Source organism: Neolamprologus brichardi, chromosome 5 (genome assembly GCF_056152115.1).
Source record: "Neolamprologus brichardi isolate AB-2024 chromosome 5, ASM5615211v1, whole genome shotgun sequence".
NCBI lineage: Eukaryota > Metazoa > Chordata > Actinopteri > Cichliformes > Cichlidae > Neolamprologus > Neolamprologus brichardi.
This window is the reverse complement of record NC_142108.1, coordinates 23,640,971-23,660,325: the sequence shown is the minus strand read 5'-3', so window position 1 is coordinate 23,660,325 and position 19,355 is coordinate 23,640,971. Positions and strand designations below refer to the sequence as shown.

General features: G+C 39.6%; 1 protein-coding gene across 4 annotated transcripts in view; it reads left to right on the top strand.

Annotated features, from left to right (window-relative positions):
- The window catches only part of chd6 (chromodomain helicase DNA binding protein 6), a 94,800-nt gene that overhangs the window by 49,937 nt on the left and 25,508 nt on the right, over positions 1 to 19,355 (top strand). For all 4 annotated transcript variants that reach the window (XM_006782990.3, XM_006782992.3, XM_006782991.3 and 1 more), the window contains exons 6-28: positions 194 to 343; positions 622 to 687; positions 799 to 860; positions 2,652 to 2,769; positions 3,587 to 3,673; positions 3,823 to 3,960; positions 5,480 to 5,601; positions 7,244 to 7,487; positions 8,564 to 8,740; positions 8,901 to 9,044; positions 9,218 to 9,316; positions 11,601 to 11,757; positions 12,140 to 12,350; positions 12,536 to 12,731; positions 13,724 to 13,888; positions 14,026 to 14,205; positions 14,527 to 14,637; positions 15,046 to 15,248; positions 15,713 to 15,793; positions 15,879 to 15,997; positions 16,178 to 16,337; positions 16,484 to 16,573; positions 16,823 to 16,926. In XM_006782990.3, coding sequence (XP_006783053.2) covers positions 194 to 343; positions 622 to 687; positions 799 to 860; positions 2,652 to 2,769; positions 3,587 to 3,673; positions 3,823 to 3,960; positions 5,480 to 5,601; positions 7,244 to 7,487; positions 8,564 to 8,740; positions 8,901 to 9,044; positions 9,218 to 9,316; positions 11,601 to 11,757; positions 12,140 to 12,350; positions 12,536 to 12,731; positions 13,724 to 13,888; positions 14,026 to 14,205; positions 14,527 to 14,637; positions 15,046 to 15,248; positions 15,713 to 15,793; positions 15,879 to 15,997; positions 16,178 to 16,337; positions 16,484 to 16,573; positions 16,823 to 16,926 — 3,184 coding nt within the window. The remainder of the gene's footprint in view (positions 1 to 193; positions 344 to 621; positions 688 to 798; positions 861 to 2,651; positions 2,770 to 3,586; positions 3,674 to 3,822; positions 3,961 to 5,479; positions 5,602 to 7,243; positions 7,488 to 8,563; positions 8,741 to 8,900; positions 9,045 to 9,217; positions 9,317 to 11,600; positions 11,758 to 12,139; positions 12,351 to 12,535; positions 12,732 to 13,723; positions 13,889 to 14,025; positions 14,206 to 14,526; positions 14,638 to 15,045; positions 15,249 to 15,712; positions 15,794 to 15,878; positions 15,998 to 16,177; positions 16,338 to 16,483; positions 16,574 to 16,822; positions 16,927 to 19,355) is intronic.

Here is a 19,355-nt window from a genome sequence, read left to right as displayed (position 1 = left end):
ATTCTTTCCTACATTCACTGCAGTATCTGCATTGTGTAAGAGTAACACTGATACACAGTCGCTGAGCATAAACATTTAATCATTTCTTTTTTATTTAGTTTACATGTAGATATACTTCCTCATGCCTTCTTTTTAATTCTTCTGTCCTTTTTTCTCCTCGTATTCTCTCATTTTTTTGCCACTTCTTCTGCAGAAGCGACGTTCGGGACGACAAGTCAAAAGAAGGAAGTACAACGAAGATTTGGACTTTAAGGTGGTAGATGATGACGGAGAGACCATTGCAGTTCTTGGAGCCGGTCGCATCGCGGCACTCAATGCCACTGCTCTGGCATGGCAGGCTGAGGTAAGCACATAGATGGTCATCTGGTTCTTTCTTACTTTTTCCTCTCAGTTTTGTTATATCTATGTTATTATTAAGGTTTTATAATATTTAATATCTTAATAATTATAGCTTTAAAAATGAAATGCATCAGAATTTTTTTTTAAATACATTTTTGGTGTTTATCTGATTGCAAAGGTTTGTTGCTTTGGAGTCTTAGTGTTAGGCCTGTTTGAATAAAACCTTTGCATTGCATTGCAGCCTTAAGCTTCAGTAGTTAATCTTCTGATTCTGTCTCTCAGGAACCACCTGAGGATGAGGCCAACATCATTGAGAAAATTCTGGCTGTAAGAACAGTGAAGAAAGAGGTGAAGGACAGAGAATGAACACACACACTCGGCTTATGTAGTTTTTTTTTTCTTTCTCGCTGCTCGCTTATTTCTCGTTTATTAGTTTTGTCTCTTTCTGTATCTCCATAGACGTCATCATCAGAGGACCAAACGGAGGAGATTGAGGAGTTTTATGTCAAATATAGAAATTTGTGAGTACCTCTTTGACATTGGTTATTCATGCAGTTACATACACTGGAAATTGATATTTTTAGCTGTCACGGATGAGACCACTTTCACTGTTGTATGTTTTCCTGCACAACAGTGAAAACATTCCTTTGCCTCTTGTGTGATCATTGTTGGAGGAGGCACAGGTAGAGATGTTGTGCTGCATTGCAGGTTTGATGTCAGGTTAGATCAACTGTTAGCAAAATCTTGTGTTATAGACTAGAATAGAGTAGCCCTTTATTGTATATGTACAACGAAATTGTGGCTGCTCTGCAACGACTGTGTGGATTTAAATAAAAAACAGACAGGAATAAATAGCAAACAGGAGAAATATATACAATCAAGAGGGCTGTATACACAAATAACAGAAAGACACACATTAGAGTACAAATAGTGGTATTCACAGTTAGAACCGCCACTCTGTCGAATATAGTCTAAAACTGCACTTCCAGTAGCACTCGCACCTGTGAGCCAGCCGGCAGATTATAATTGCTTATGTGGTCAAACAGTCTTAGGTCTGCACTGCTTTCATAATAAACCATCACTTAATTTTCTTCCATACTTCAGAGCATGAAAGTGCGTACATGACCGTGTAAACTGGGCATGGCTCTTGTACATTTAGGCAGTCGTCACCATTGTTGATAAAATGATAACTTTGACTGCACGACAGCTGCTAGCATTGACAAAAAGGTCAGCAATGCCAATAATTAGGTCGTTTGACAAGTTAATTACTGGTTGGAGGGATGTCAGTTACTCGTCATCTTTCGGCTTACAACCTCACATTCATTACATGAAAGGAATGTTGTGCCTTTGTTGAAGTTGTAAATAGTTTTTATGACATTTATTTGAAGTAATTCGAAGTTTATACACGTTGTTCTCTAACAGTTGCTTGTAGCTTTGCATCCGTGGTCTCACAAGCACTCGGTTAATTTTATCCCCGAGGCTCAGGTTCTCCAGCCAGTCTGGGGATCTCTTGAGACTTTTTTCTCTCTCTCTCTCTGGGACCTTTTATTATAAAGAAAAGACCTAGAGAAATATACATTAGTAATTAAGATTGTAATTTACTCTCTGAGGTGATGAATAAAACATGATCAGATCGCTTGAGCAGCAAAACTGAGTCAGTATGAATGTTTAACTTTTCTGTTTCTTTATTTAGAGTAATGTATTCAGAAATTAGAAATATGTAGTAATAGTGTAATATTTATAAAAAAATCACCATTATGCATAATGCAATTGCAAATATATAAGCATTTGCATAGTAACTACATGGTATGCCTTAAACATGTCAGATACATTTCTAGTATTTGTCCATTTATGGGTTGCGGTTTATAGATTAAATCCCGTATGTTAAACTGCAGCCACAGGAGCAGTAGTAGAATTTGTTTTGCCATCTTTCCTTTCCCTTTAATTAGGGAACACTTTCTCAGTATTGCTGATTAATTCCAATTAAGGTAACTACTTCTAGCTGAAAATGCATATTTTAATCACTTGCAGTGCAGAAAACACTGGTTATGTTGAATGAGGTGAAGGCTGTTCTCTTTATGGATTGCTTTTCAATTGTTCATACAGTTCAAACAGGCAAACACCCGATTGTTTTGGGAATCCACCCATAAAAATAGAAAACTGTACGAGTATTTAAATCATCTTCTCGTGTGCCTCTGAACCACTTTCAGTGTTCAGGTTTTAGATCATCCTTTTGACATCCTGTTCTGAGCTGTTCTCACATGAGCTGAAAGGCTAAGTAGCTGGCTATGTTTTTTGTCATGTCATTTCAGTTCCTACCTACACTGCAAATGGGCCACTCTGGAAGAACTAGAGAAAGATCCCAGAATCCACCAGAAAATCAAGCGCTTCAGGACCAAACAAGCCCAGATGAAACACCTGTTCGCCGAGGTAAGGTTAACCATCATACCCTCATATGATGTTCAGGACTGGATAAAGGGTTAATATTCTCCTTTTAAATGACAAGACAAGTTCATGTGCTATTATCCAGCTAACCATTTCCAAAGCTGTGTTGCCCATAACAAAATAATTATGAACATATTTATATGATTAGTTTATGTATGTAATGAATGGGCCACGCTGCCTGATAGTTCACAGCACATCCATCCTGTGTTACTGCAAAGTGTTCAGGGTGCTTCAGTGGTTAACAGGTTAACTCCATCAGGATGTGATGGGGTAACACCCTGACACAGAAGCATCATTTGTTCTTAAGTGCACAATTTCATCTTCATGGGAGTCGACCTTGTCACACTTCATGGGAGAGAAATCGTTGTTGTTGCACAACTGTTAGTAGAGTTGTTTGACAAATGGGTTCAAATATTGCAACGTGTCAAGGCAAGTCATTTTTGTGCATTTTTTTTAAGTCACTGTTGTTCCCTGGGAGCGTTTTAAGTACTGCAACAGAGGGTATCGTGTTGTTATGGATGGGGAGAACTATGTATAGGCACCGTACAAGATGAGAAGAAGAATTATCAGTGGAAGAGTTACAAAAATGAGAAATGGCACTATGCATCTCTGGGTTTTTGTCATGGCCATGCAGCCCCGTTTGTGACACAATGCTAATGATTAAAGTCAAATTACATTGCAGGTGTTCTTATGTGAGACTATTTTTTAGAATCAAACTGTTTTTTTTCTTGTTTGTTTTTTTCCCTTCATCCCTCTATGTCTGTGTTTTTTTTTTTTTTTGTTTTGTTTTTTTTTTTTGTAGCCCGATGAGGACCTATTTAACCCAGACTATGTAGAAGTTGACAGAGTGCTGGAGGTAGCTGTTACCACAGATACAGAGACCGGAGAGGTAGGTAACACATAAACACAGACACCCTCCCACAGAGGTGTTTTTCTGGTTTGAAAGTAGCTATTACCGAAGATCCTCAGTGTGATGGTGCTCTCAGAATCCTGTGGCACAAATACAACATGTTTTTTTTTCCTTGTATGTGGTTGTAGGAGGTGACCCATTACCTCGTTAAGTGGTGCAGTCTTTCATATGAGGAGGCAACGTGGGAGCTGCAAGAGGACTTGGACCCAGAGAAGATCAAAGAGTTTGAGGAGATCCAGAAACTGCCTGCAGACCTCAGACACATTGTGAGTAGACACGTAATCGAAGATGAGTACCATAAGAAAACGTGATGCAGCGCTTTAAAATTAAGGAGAAAATTTTTCCTCATTGTAACAAACCTCAGTTCAAGAACAGACAGGCAAGGTTGAGTTCAGTTGAGGAAAAAGCGCAACACACTGTTGCACTTCAGAACTGCTGTTTTTGAAAAAATGCTATATTATACCACTATGTAGCAGATGCTGCCTGATAATGGTCATGATTTACTATGTTGTTTTATACTGTTATGTTCTGGTCACTGTCCATTGGGAAGCAGTTTAATCCTTTTAATCCCTTTGCACTAAGATGATCATTAGTTCCTTTTCAGTAGCAACATAAGCTGTGGTAGTGTGCTTGGATTAGTTAGAGTAATAATATGTAGATTAAACAAATGTGCTCCATTTAGGACTCATTTCTGTGAATAATATTGAATTTGTGTAACTGTGTATTTGCTACAGTGGTTGCCATTTTTCAGACTATTTTTCCTGCTCTGGTACAGGAAGATAATGTCCCTTTTCTCTCAGCACAGTCCACAATGCTCCGATTGGCTTATTTATTTATTTATTATTTTCACAGCTGAGACTCATTTGAATTTCTGAATAGATATGGAGATGTGGGCGGCAATTCAGACGTTTTGAGCCATCTTAGATACGTAGTGAGAGAAAACATTTACATTATAAAGTTAGGCTGGTGGGAGGATAATAGAAAAAGGGAAACTGCGCTAGTGTACAACATTATGACTTTATGTTTTATCTCTAGCCGTTTCTGCAGAACAGACAACCTTGTCTGCCCACATCTCTACAACTACTGATCCTCAATTTTGCCTTTTTGGTGTTGCTTCTTTTTTCCCCAGTGCTAACGAGTGCAAACATGATCGGCTTTGTGTGATTTTTCTTTTTTCTTTAAATTCTTTTAATCCCTCACAGTCTGATTCACCTCAGATATGTTCCGCTCTTTAACTATAGATCTGTTCTTAGCTGTTTAGTGTTAGTATAACTGCTTTGTAAGCAGAAGCAAGAGATGGCAGCGGTGTGACATGATAGGTTGTCATTATCCCAACCTCTCAAACAGCACATTTACTTTCCAAGGTTGAATACATAATTGTTACTTCAATAGCAGCAATTTTTTTGAGGGTCTTTCAATTTTCGGACATTCGGGAGCAAAGACTGAGCAAGTTATTGTAGCTCCTTTGCTATTATTAATTTAAAATCTAGTATAATCACCTTATTTACCCATTCAACCTCTATAATAGCTTCATTTTACACTTATAAACTGGCACAACTCACTTATCTTATTTCTGACTGATGAGAGGAACCAAATAATTTCATCATCTGATTATATCCCAGTTTTCTTGGATAGAGTTTTGTAATGATTCAACTCAAAAAATACAGCACATAACATGTAATAATGGCTGGTAATAACTGTATATTTGTTGTTGCATTTTGTTTAGTAATTACTGAAAAGGTGCTGAAAGGGCAATTTATCATTGTATGTGTGTTTGCATCAAAGGAGCGTCCTTCTCCAGAAAAGTGGCAGAAGCTGGAGCGCTCTAGAGATTACCGAAATGGAAACCAGCTCAGAGAATACCAGTTAGAGGGAATGAACTGGCTACTGTTCAACTGGTACAACAGGTGAATATACGTACACACTGGAACCATTCCAGTCACATTCACTCACTGAGGTTTAATCAATCCAGGGTAAATTTAGGGCTAAATAAAAGAAATAAAGCAAACTCTCATGATCAGTTAGTTGATTAATTAAAATAAGTCATAAACAATGACAGTTTTACAGTCAGTTAAGGTCCGATTATGCACTGAGGACTACGACTCACCTGGATGGCTCCTATAGGACATACATACATACATACATACTGGTTGTATACATTGTTACTTCTCTAGCAGGCGTGCTCTGTGTGTGGGTGTGTCCTGCCGCTCTCTCCCTGATTCAGGTGCCACCTCTTTCTCCTGTGGAGCCAGTGCGCAGCTGACTCCACTCAGCAATCAATCAACACTGCACTATAAAAGCTGCGGAGAAGCGCTGCCCAGTCTCTCAGTGGGCAAGCTCTGGCAGGGTTGGAAATGTGTCCTCGTGGTGGAGTGTGTCGCAGTTGCCAGCTTCACTGGCATGTTGTACTTCAATTATGTGTTGAGCTACTAGTGAGTAGTTGTCACCTCCTGCTAGCAGAGAAGTGGGTTTCTTCCTTAATTTTTTTCCCTTTATTTAAAGCAGCATTTATGGTCTGCTGATGTGTTGTTTTTGTTTTTTGTTTGTTTGTTTTCTTTGATAGACAACAAAAGAAAAACAGGCAATTTAATTATTATTTTTTTAAACCCAGTTATTTTATTATTAGTCTTAATCCCCTAGTCCTTTTTGGGGGACATTGCCTGCATACATAAACTAAAACATCACGCAAACACACTAAAAATCATGGTGAGCACTTCCTGATTGCAATAAGCAGAGGCCCAAAATAAAACATGAGTGCGACTCCTAACCTAAATGAGACGATAGATGTATCTAATCTGCAAACCAAGGGTCAGTATGCCTCCTCCACACACACAGTTGTATGTTGCTCTGCATGTGGATGTGATCGAGAGGGATCATTTGGGACATGTAGACACTGAAACCATGATTTGACTTTGAAGCACTGACGCTGTGACATGCAGTGCTTGGTTACACAGAAGCTAAATTAATTTGCAGGTGCTACATGTGTGGGGTTAAATAGAGATGTCTGACCCCAGAGTTGACATTTCCAAAGAAACATTAAGCCATCAATCAATTACACACCTACTAGAGCTTTGACATATTTTATGGCTTCATTCTAAATGCATTTCAAACTAAAGTCAGCCCCACTGCTGGCCTGAAACAAATTAGTTCCACGAAAAGTGACCAGTCATTGAGAGAGTGTTTTTGAAGTGAGACTTCCTTTCACTTCAAAAACACAAAAGCACTTTCACATGAGAAACAGTCTTCCAATCTGTGTACCATAAAAGTCAAAGAAAATTCCTGCAAATGCATGTTGGGATGTAAAACAAGTCTGGCTCTACTGTCATTACAGAAGCAAAACTTTTAAATTAGTTTTTAACTTATGAGATTAGAAGTCATCATTTAGATGAGGAGCATTTGTATGTTTGACTGATTCATGTTACGAGATGCAGAGTTCACGTTATTATCGCAAATGTGTTGAGACAATTATGTTTACACAAACTGTAATCTATTACATGAAGAAGTTATTGTATAATTTGCACAAATGGATGCCTCTGTTTTTCATCCTAGAAAAAACTGTATACTAGCAGATGAGATGGGTTTGGGAAAGACAATTCAGTCCATCACCTTTCTCTACGAGATCTTCAGCATGGGGATTCGCGGGCCCTTCCTCATCATCGCACCTCTGTCCACCATCACCAACTGGGAGAGGGAGTTTCGCACATGGACGCACATGAACGTTATTGTGTACCACGGCTCGCAGATCAGCCGGCAGATGATCCTGCAGTATGAGATGTTTCACAGAGACCCACAGGTAATGTTGGACTGCAGTCATCTCCTCTCATTGATAAGCCAGGAACTGAATCAGCTGTGTTATGTTTCTCTAGTAGCTTTGAAATGTAAGGTGTGTTCAAATATTTGGTGTTTGATTCCTCTTGAAATTCCAGAGAGGTTGGGGTTTTGGGGCCTTCTACAGTGATATAAAATGTCTTTATTTGCTCTGGAATCACTAAATTGATAGGAAAAAATTGAAATGCTACAGGGTCCAGCTTATCCTTTGGAAAAAGGAGTTTGTTCTGTATTTGCGCTTGAAGCTTAGTCTATAAGAAACTGAGATTGTGTCATTTTTCAGTATTTTATTTGACAAAACACCTAAAGGCATAAACACCTAAATAATAAATAGACCAACTGAAGTAAAAATACAGATAAAGCCAATGTTAAAGTTGGGAGACTGTGCAGAGTCTTTGGATTGATAACTTCTCGTGGTCGGTCAATCGCATTTGTAGAGTAAATTTTTATTGCTCATAAATAACTGCAATGTTGTTAAACATTTGCCTCAGTATTTATTTATCTGACTCTGTTAAACAGCAGATGTTTTTGTTTATGATTTTCAGCTTGTGTTTAAATCAATAAAAATTGGAAAACTTATACATTCAGTTACTAAACACCCGTTCACTTTCACTCGGCTTGTACACATAACAGTGTTGCATCAGGGTTCTTATTGCTTCTTATTTATGTATAACAGAGAATTATCATTACTATAGTGTATGCATTTATTATGCAAGCTTTAATTTTTATCTCCGCAGATATCCGAGGGGCTTGAATACTAAGTTTAGTCATGTGAGCCTAATGCAGCTGTGTAGCAGTTTCTGTTGTTTGAGGCATTCTTTATTCTATTTCTTAGTCAGCAAAAGTTCTATAATATCCACCCCTGAAATACCAAATATGCTTTTTCTTTTTTTATAACAAGGGCAGAGAGAGAAGTGTATCAGAGGCAGCAAAGAAAACTGGGATCAAAACTGAACCACAGATGTGATATTGACCTGAACCTTTTGATTATCTTGACCCTGAAATATGAAGTTTATATTCTCACCCTTCCCTCTCTGACAGGGTAACACTATCCCAGGTGTGCTTAAGTTTCATGGGCTGATCACCACTTTCGAGATGATCATGGCTGATTGTCCGGAGCTGAAAAAGCTGCACTGGCGCTGTGTGGTGATCGATGAAGCCCACCGGCTAAAAAACAGGAACTGCAAACTGCTTGAGGGTCTCAAACTCATGAACCTGGTTAGTCTGTGTGTGCTTAAAAAAAAAAAAAGGCTGTTGTTTTAGTGCTGAAATGTAGTCTTATTTATCCCATTGTTTTTTTTAGATGAACATAGCAGATTATGTGTGTATTTTGTTGTTGTTATTTTATTTCTTCAGTATATTGTACATATTCCAACAGGAACACAAGGTCCTGCTGACAGGAACCCCTCTGCAAAACTCAGTGGAGGAGTTGTTTAGTCTGCTGAACTTCCTGGAGCCACTACAGTTCCCTTCAGAAAGCACCTTTCTCGAAGAGTTTGGAGACCTCAAGACTGACGAACAGGTATGCACAGTTTACGGTTTTCATCCATTCTAGATTTTAACCAAGAAAAATAAAAAATTTTTGATGTTGTGGGCTAACATTGCTATTCTCTCCGGCCCATTTTGCCTTTCGCTCGGTTTATTTTTTCCCCTTACTGAGCATCACATTCACACTTTGTCTAATTTCTCCAAAAGGTGAAGAAGCTTCAGGCCATTCTGAAACCCATGATGCTAAGAAGACTGAAAGATGACGTGGAGAAAAATCTCGCACCTAAAGAAGAGACGATTATAGAGGTAGGGCTGTGTTTTCGTGTGTGCTTGATATAGAAATGTAAGATGGGAGTAATGCTCCTATTTTTACAGTTCTCTGAGCTCTTTGCTGGGAAATATTTTTATCTTGCTGCATTCTGTTATGGCTGAATGAAACGCCAAACATTACTGATGAAAGCTTCATTCACTTGGCAACAATATTGAATCCAGCAATTAGACTTATTTTTTATCAGTATTATTAGTCTCTATTTGTCTCTTAAAACACAACTAAATCAAAATGAAATTAAAATGAAGTTGTCAGTTAATTAAAATGAATATTCATCTGTGATGAGTGTCTGGTCTCGTTTCCTCTCGGTGCTCCAGTTTCCTTTCATATTCCAAACACATACAGATACAGCCACTTAAAATGGCCACCGCTGACAGGACCATGATGGATGTCTGTTGGAATTCTTGACTGATTGTCGACTGATAGATAACCGTAATGACATTCCCTGCCTGTAACATAGACGATGCAAACACGACTTGTAACCCCCATAAGCAGTATTTAGGAAAACCAGTGGTAATTTCTTGAGTATCCACCAGGGGGAGCAGCATGGAGGCACATTCATTTACACAGCCGCTACACACGTTTTCAAACATTTTGGCTGTGAAAGAGAAAGTCCAACTTCAACAACAGGTGTGAGTCCCGCAAAAAAGCGTTCAACCCGCAGTCTTTATTTAGTTAGTTATAAGTGCAAAAACTCCATGTGCTGATAGATAGGCGAGAATTTACAGTCATTAACGTTCAACCTGATGTGCAACTATACAAATGGCGCTCTCAGCCCCAACAGATTTTTTTTAAATATGCAATTTAGATTATTAGCAGCTGATACACATTTTATATATTTTGTATAATTACAAATAATTTGTTAATTTTATTTTTTTTCTGAACTTTATGGCAAAGTTAAAATGAGGGATTTTTGCTCTCCTCATTTTAGTGCTTGTTGTTCAGCTGCTGAGATTCATTTGCATATTGCCACCTCTTAATGATGAGAAATAAGAGCCCCCCCCCCCAGCTCTGCCTGTCTGTAAAACCTTCTTAGTCAATGCCATTGATGTGTTTTGTCCTTTTATAAAGTTAATCACAAAAGTTTTATCAAATTTCTTTTAGATTACTGTTAAAATCTGTTTTCCACAGTAGCCATATTAAAACTGCTGTTGATACATCTGCAAACCTTGTGACATCATGTTAAATTAATAACAGTGAAACTTAAAAAGTAATTTCTACTTTATAGGATGATCTGTCAAGCCAGAACATGCTTGTTTAAATTCGTTGAGGTCCGTTCAGTCAGAGAAAACAGTTTTCAGTGCAAGTCCGTGTTTGTGAAAACAACGACATCAGAATTTTTTTATCTTGGGGTAACTGAGTGCATGGACTTGCCTCCTTGAAGCAAGCAACAAAAACTGAATATCAAGTAGGAAAACATCTAAATGTATGGAATTCACATAGTAGTATAGCCTGCATTTATTTGCTAGTCTTCTAATATCCTGTTTTCACAAAGGCACCATGGGGTTGCTTCTGTTTGCTTAGTCCTGTCCCACATTTCCAATGACATCATCCCAGCCCCCAGCCCAAACAACTGATAAGTAACACACACGCGTATCAATCAAAGTAACACTGGTCTAATACTCTTTAATTTGTATGATTTCAAGGTTAAAAAAGCGCCTGAAAAAAACCCTCTGAGGTACGTGGACAGAACTGAAAATTGTTTAAAAAGCTGCCAATGTCCACAGAACAACTTTGAAATTCCGCCATAAAGTTAAGTTCCAGTTTTTATATTTTAATGGGTGAAGAGGTTTACAACGAAAGCTATATTATAAGGTAAAGACCCTACAGTACTACTGAGAAAATCATCTATAGCTAAAGTTAAAGTTGTGTTTTTAAGAAACCGCTATCTCTTCTTGACACTCTGCAATTAAGTAAAAGGGGCGTGTTTGTAGTGGAAAGGAGGGGGGGAATCCCAACAGACAGCCGGCTGACCTCGGGCTGAAAGTGACAATTTTGAGTGGCTGTGTCCGGGTATTCGGGTTTTGGGAATTAAAAAATGACCTGTTTGCATGTCTCTATTGTCTCTACTGTTACAACAAGATGTATGACAAGGAGGAAAATAAGAGAAAGCATCAATAGGTCCCCTTGAAGATTTCTTCTCCATAACACTGACACACAGCACACTGTATCGGCTTGTGTCATTACTTAACAGCTGCTTAAAAAAAAGAAACACAATTTTAAATATTCTGGATGCTTTTTTCTTTCCCATCTTCTTTTCAGGTTGAGCTGACCAACATTCAAAAGAAATACTACCGAGCCATCTTGGAGAAGAACTTCTCTTTCCTGTCCAAAGGAGCAAACCAGCACAACATGCCCAACCTCATTAACACCATGATGGAGCTTCGCAAGTGCTGCAACCACCCTTACCTTATCACAGGTGAGAGCAAACATGCAAGCACTCGGCACTCAGTGCAAGCACAGATTGTTATTCATTATTCATAGTCAAACAGTTGTTCACCCACTCCATCACTCTCCACTCCCACACTCATTGACCTTGTGTGCATGAATCTACCTCCTTTGTTTTATGTACACATCTTTGATAACAGAATTATTTATTGAATTTATTACTTATTAATGTCTTAGCACAATATGTTTACAATACCATGTTGTCAGCTAACAGCGAGTCAAAACAGTTTAGAAAGAAACCACCCACCCAGATTCTGGGTGTTTTTCCTTTCAGGCGTAGAATGCTTGAATAAAATAAATGTACCGTGGTTTGCCTTGACTTGCTTTACCTTCGCCTTCTTTTGTTTTTCTAGGAGCTGAAGAGAAGATTCTGGAAAGTTTCAAGAAGAGCCACAGTCCAGAAGCACCAGACTTCCAGCTGCAGGCCATGATCCAGGCAGCCGGTAAACTGGTGCTGATCGATAAGCTGCTGCCAAAACTGCTAGCCGGAGGACATAAAGTCCTAGTCTTCTCCCAGATGGTCCGCTGTCTGGATATCCTCGAGGACTACCTCATACAGAGGCGGTAAGCGGAAATTACAGCAGGCTAGAAAAGAGCGAGGTAATATTCTGAGTAAAGGAAATGTCAGTCAGGTAATTTGGGAAAGAGAGAAGAAAATTTGAAAAGGGAAAAAAATGCAACATATTTCAAAAAGGAGAAAGGGGAAAAGTCGATTTACCCTCAGATCTATGTTGGTGTGTTATCTCCAGCTACACCTATGAACGCATTGACGGTCGTGTGCGTGGGAACCTGCGGCAGGCAGCCATCGACCGCTTCTGTAAGCCAGATTCAGACCGCTTCGTGTTCCTTCTCTGCACCAGAGCTGGAGGGCTGGGAATCAACCTGACAGCTGCTGACACCTGCATCATCTTTGACTCAGACTGGAACCCCCAGAATGACCTGCAGGTGGGCACAGAGCTGCGTAAAGCATCCAAAGAAGCCGTCACAAATTTGCACATCCTGTATGTAACTGATGAGACCAGAATGCCTACTGATATACAAATGAATTTGTGTTGTCAGGGCATCATAAAAAAGATGGAGATCTATCTTAATCATGCTCTCGTTTGACTGTGCTAACTTGCTGCTTGTCTCATTCATGTAATATGTAGTGACATTTGTGATGAATAGTGGGACTGCAGTGGTTGACAAAATGCACGCTTGAAAGGATGACTTGAATAATGAAGTGAGCATGCAGTGTTACTTGACTCGGAAGGTATAAGTCTTCTCCCGGCTCTGATGCAATGCCTGTTTTTGTATCTTGTATCAAGCTTTCTTTACAGTTACGAAGATTTTTCATTAACGTGTCTCGATTTTGATTTTGTCAAGTCCCTGTTTTTGTCTTTCTTGCTGATCTGTTAAATGTTGAACAAATTTGAAGCCTAATGATTATAATTTGTCACTCTAATAAAACTACAGGTTAATGTGCTCATGCACAGTTGGTTAAAAAAAACAAAAAAATAGAAACCCCTAAATAGACATGGTTGAATCCTCATGCTAAAAAACAATTTCTCTTAACTTATAAACTCATTTATCTTTACACTTAATTATGGAAAGTAATTAAAGCTAAATATCGATCCTTCCATTTTCTATCCCTTATCCTGGTCGGGATTACAGGGGCAGATGTACAGCAGACCTACTTCTTCCTAACCACTACCTCTAATGTGTATAAAAATGTAGAATAATTATGTTACAGTTATGCTGAATTTGGCAAACATTAGTCACAAGCACTGATGCAAGCAATATGCAAATCTTACAGATTTAAATTTACTTTGATCTTTACCTTTTCTTTAATGATGTATAAATAGTCTCAGGCCCTCATAAAGTATTTTCAAACCTAGCTGAGAGGAAGTCTCTGTAAAATGTAATGCTTTACACTTCCATGCTTCCTACTGTTATAGGCCCAGGCACGCTGCCACCGGATTGGCCAAAGCAAAGCGGTGAAAGTCTACAGGCTGATCACCAGAAACTCATATGAGAGGGAAATGTTTGACAAAGCCAGTCTCAAGCTGGGACTGGACAAAGCCGTCCTTCAAGACATCAACCGTAAAGGAAGCCTCAATGGAGTAAGAGATTAGTTTTGCGATATTCTTATATTGTATACGATTGTTTAATCTGTATTCATTTTGGTGTGAGATGGTCTGCTGTGTATGTATGAGGGAGAGAAACCCACAAATCCTAGCTTGTGTCTGTTTTGCGACAGGTGCAGCAGCTTTCAAAGCTGGAAGTGGAGGATTTGTTGAAAAAAGGAGCATATGGAGCCTTAATGGATGAAGAAGACGAGGGCTCCAAATTTTGTGAAGAAGACATTGATCAGATACTTCAGAGGAGAACTCAGACAATCACCATCCAGTCTGAAGGGAAAGGCTCCACGTTCGCTAAGGTGGAAATTCTTAAACAACATTAAACTCCTTAAAGCCTAAAACGTAAAAAAGGCTGCATACTGGAGGGATTTCTAGGGTCTCAAATGGTGTTTTAATTCAGCCCCATAGTCTAGGGGGTGTTCACAAGCTCTGAAAGCGGAATACTTTAAATAGTTTGGCGTGAAGATCAAATGTCTTAGTACAAAATATTTGTGCTAAACCTGAGAAATTGGCAGCTTAAGACCAAACATTTGATCGTAAGCCAGCTTGTGTCAAAACCAAGTAAACATCATTTTGGGTCTTAATATTTTTCCCCCCGCCTTCTGCTTCTCGTTCCTCAGGCCAGTTTCATCTCATCAGGTAACAGAACAGACATTTCTCTGGATGACCCCAACTTCTGGCAGAAATGGGCCAAGATCGCTGAAGTAGAGATAGACTCCAAATCAGAGAAGGTAAGGAGGCTGACAGAAAATGAAAACAAGACGGGATGAATGAAAGAAAAGGAATAAGGATGTGAATAGTCAAAAACATCAGACTTGAAAGTGTGAATAATAGAAGGATGAAAAAAACTTTTTTACAGTTTTACTGAAGTAGAATGCACACCTAAAACTGGAGATGTCTTTAAACTGTGTGTGTGGGGGTGGTATTTTGTTCTCCGAACGCCTAAAAACTGAAACCCCCAGTGACATGAGGATGTTTGTGATCTTCATCCTTTCCCTTTTTCCTCAGGGTTCTTTCCTTTTTGAACGCCACCAGAGGATAAAACTTTGTTAGAACCTTCTTTAATATACTTCATCCTGTTATTAGAAAGACTCATGCTATTCTTGATCACAGGCTGTCTACATTTATCTTCTATCCAGGAGTCACTGGTAATTGACACACCCCGTGTAAGGAAGCAGACCCGTCATTACAACTCCTTTGAGGATGATGAGCTGATGGAGTTTTCAGAGCTGGACAGCGACTCAGAAGAGCGGCCTTGTCGAACTCGTCGCCTGGGTGAACGTAGCCGCCGCTACCTCCGTGCCGAATGTTTCCGGGTTGAAAAGAATCTTCTAATATTCGGGTAGGACCGGAGAGTGTGTTAAAGAAAACTGCATATGCCATATTAGACCATCAAGACTCTTAAACTCAGTTCGAAAGACAAAATGGAGACCATTCTTTTTCCAAGCTGCTGCAGAATATCTCCTTAGCGGTGGAATAATTTTATGTTTTAGGAACGCATATACATGCTTAACAGGTGACATCTAACAGCTGGCAGTTCATGGCCATTAGACAGCGTGGCATAATTAATAATGACTTAACCTTTATCTCATATGTTTTTTAATTTGGGAGCTGAAGTGTGAACGTAAATGAGCTGAAATACAACATTAAAGTTTTCAGTGTGATTTGTTGTGGAAAATTTCCAATAAAGTTGTGATCACACACAGTTTGTTTCAAAGAACAGATCACTGATAGAAATCTGGTGCATTTTCCTTTACTCATTTGTTTCCTGTGTGCATTTCTGTCCACCCTCTCTGTTCTTTCTAGGTGGGGTCGGTGGAAGGATATCCTAAACCATGGTCGGTTTAAATGGCACCTCACAGAGAGAGACATGGAGGTGATCTGTAGGTAAGAGTAAGAGGAATCATCATTATCAGCTGTTTGTTAGCAGTAGCCAGAGTCCGACACATCACGTTTCCTTTTTGTTGTGTAGGGCTCTTCTGGTTTACTGCCTGAGACACTACAAAGGCGATGACAAGATAAAGAGCTTCATCTGGGATCTGATCACACCCACCAAGGAAGGCCAAGATCAGGCACTCGTAAATCACTCTGGTTAGCATTTTACTCTGCACATGTGCTACAATATACAGTATAAAGTCAGCTTATGACCTAAAGATTGCACTACGTATTGGTATGTATAGACCAGGATTAACTACTGGTGTAAATACAAAGTTAAATTGGTAGCATTAACTCTGTGGAGTATCTTTCTTTTCCTCCTTGTCTGCATTGCAGGTTTATCAGCTCCCGTTCCTCGGGGTAGGAAGGGGAAGAAGCTGAAGAATCAGCTGAATGTTACTGAGGTGAAGAATGCTGACTGGCTGGTCCATTGTAACCCAGAGGTGGTGCTGCAGGATGAGAGCTACAAGAAACACCTCAAACAACACTGCAACAAGTCAGTGCATTAACAGAGCTTTTTGCTTATCACTACTTGCCTGAAGGACTTTATTTTACACTAGAGTGTGTTTGGTGGTGTTTATTTACAACATACTGAGTTTACGACATGGATTATGACACCGCTTCTCCTTTCTCACTCCACAGGGTGCTACTGAGGGTGCGGATGTTGTACTACCTAAAGGTGGAGGTTCTAGGGGAAGCTGCCACTCAAGGTTTAGAGGGGGTACCTGCCAGGTATGATGCAGACAACGTATCATTCACATAGTGTCAGATCAGTTGGCACTGCTGACCAGATCCGGCAAGAAATGAAAACCTTAAAATGTGCTGATTTGTTCAGCATTTTGGTCTTCCCACTTTTTTAAGCTCACAGTTTATCTTTTACTGTTAACGTTGGAGGGAAATATGATTGACTGGCTTGTGTTTTTAGTGCACTGACTTGACGCTGACAGCACTGACTGATGGACTGTTTGTGTGTGTTGACAGTAAACTTGAGGTGCCGCTACCTGACATCGACTACATAGAGATTCCTGTGTCATGGTGGGATGCAGAAGCTGACAAGTCTCTCCTCATCGGGGTTCACAAACATGGTGAATACAGATGTCACATTTGGCACAATATTTTGCCATGCAGCATGTACTTTTTTTTTTTTTTTTTTTTGCTGTGTGCTTTAAAAAATATTCAGTTGTTAATTGTTTACAAAACGGCTTTACCAAGCTCGACTTGAATTTGATTAGCAAAAAAGATTTTGGAGCTATTTGAACAGACTTTAAGGAACAAACATAGATGCCATCTGTTATTTGTGTGTGCAATGCGTAGTACCCTCAGCTCTGTGTTTACACAATTTTTATTTATTTATTTATTTTTTTGCTGAAGACGAGAAACTGCTTTAGAATATCACTGGACACCTACCAACATTCATTGGAAAGGAATATATGTGTCAGTGTTTCCCAGATATTGACTTTTCTTGGGTGGGATGGTTAAGCATATCAACCCTTGTGTGCATATAGCTTTAGATTTATTTATTAGTTTGGGTGAAAGAAGTAATTAAGTGGACAATCCCGTTGTTTTTATATTAGGTGTCAGTCATACAGACCTTGAGACTGGTCTGCAGTCCCCTGTAAATGTGTATCCCCCAACAGGTTGGTGAGTGGTTGCTCGCTGTTGCCAGGTGCAATCAGTCGCAAAGAGGGTGCTGCACCAAAAACCTAACCGTGCGTGCTTTGCTCACTAGCAGATTGCTGTGGTTGACCCTAATTTGCATGGAAGAAGCCAACTTTCTGCAAGTACTTGCCATTTACTCTTCCAGCTATAGTGAAACTGGAAAAAGTGTGATGCAAAGCAGAAACGGGGAAGATTCAGATTCAAGTGAAGGTTGTGTTGCACTTTTCATTTACCTCCGAACAGTAGTTTGCAACTGTTTTGTAGGGAAGTTGGGACTATCTGTGCAACCTACTGATGACCATGACAACCTGTTAGCAACTAAAAGCAAGGAGGTTTTTCAGTGCAGCACCTCTTTGCGACTAAATTCTAGCATCTGCAATCTGCAACCTCCAGTAAGCACATGCCAACCTGTCCCGGAAAACACACTTTTCCTTAGTGACTTGTGGTTACAGTGGGGGACATTGACTGCTCTCTAGGACTAAGTGAATAGGTTCTAAGTAACTGATTTCACATCAACTACCAATAATGTCAAGCATCTACTCACAACAGTTGATATTAGATACGTTTGCCTTTTGACTGATGCTTGTTAGATGGTAACTGACTATGGCATTATTTTTGTGCCACTATTCTGAGTGCATGTAAAAAAATAAATAAATAAAAAAAAAATTGAGCGCACGAAAAAAAAATTTGCAGGTGCAAGTGTTGCATTTTGAGGAGAAATTTTTTTGAACGAAGAAAACCTAATTTGAGTGAACAAAACTCATTGCTGCGTGCAAAAAATGTATTTCAGTGTTTGCTATTATCCCCACACACACACACACAGAGTTTTTGCATTTGCGCTTGCTCACAATGTCTTGCTTGCGCTCTCAACATTTCTGCCCATGCGCGCTCAACTCTTTCTATACACAGTTATATTTGTGTGTTACGTTCCCCCCGAAGGGGTCTAGGCATGCGAGTGAGGGGACCAGTAACAAATGAGTCCGGAAACAGAATGAAAAGGAAAACAGACAGAGTTGTTCTGTATTAATATAGTTTTATTACAAATGATATAGGTTTATTACAAACGACATTAACTTAAAGAGCCGGCAATGCTGTTTTACCAATAATGCCAAAGAAACAAAGGAAACACTCGCAGCAACAAAAGACAAGAAGACTACTAAACAAAAAAGGGAGGCACTTCCCACCCTACTCCTCACCACGGGGAGACACTCTCAGGGCCCACAAGCCCGTCTACTCACTAGTCTGTCCAAAACCTAGCACCAAACCGTGTAGAGCCACAGAGGGAAAAAACCACCTTGCTCACAGCTCATCAGTTTAAATAGCCTCCCCAGTTTAAATAGCCTCAGAGGTGATTGCTGACTGGAGTCAGGTGGCAAACGAGGCTAATCAAAAGCAGCTGTGTCCTGGGGAGAGAGGAGAGTGAGAGAGACAGAGGGGGTAGGAGTGGCAAGAGAGGAGGAGGCGGGGAGAGCGGGCAAACACCCCACTCACACACTCCCACAGCCTCACAGGATGTAACATTGTGCCACAAAACCAGCCAATCACAGACTTGAAATGCAATATCCCAGAATCCATTTCGTCCAAAACTCAAACGAGGCAGTGGCGGAGGAATGCAGAGTGGCAGAGTTTGAAATATTACTCTTTCTGGGGCACAAAACTTCTCAGATATTTTCATGCGAGAATGGTGCTGTGTAAACTTCTAATATCTGCTTGATTTATCAAAACATCACATATTTGCAAAAGTGCCCTGACGTTTTCGGAGATGCCGACACCACTCAGACTTCACTGTTATATTAGTTCTTGCTGCACTATAACATGCTATGCTGAGCTTACTAAGGCTGCAGAGCAAAACATG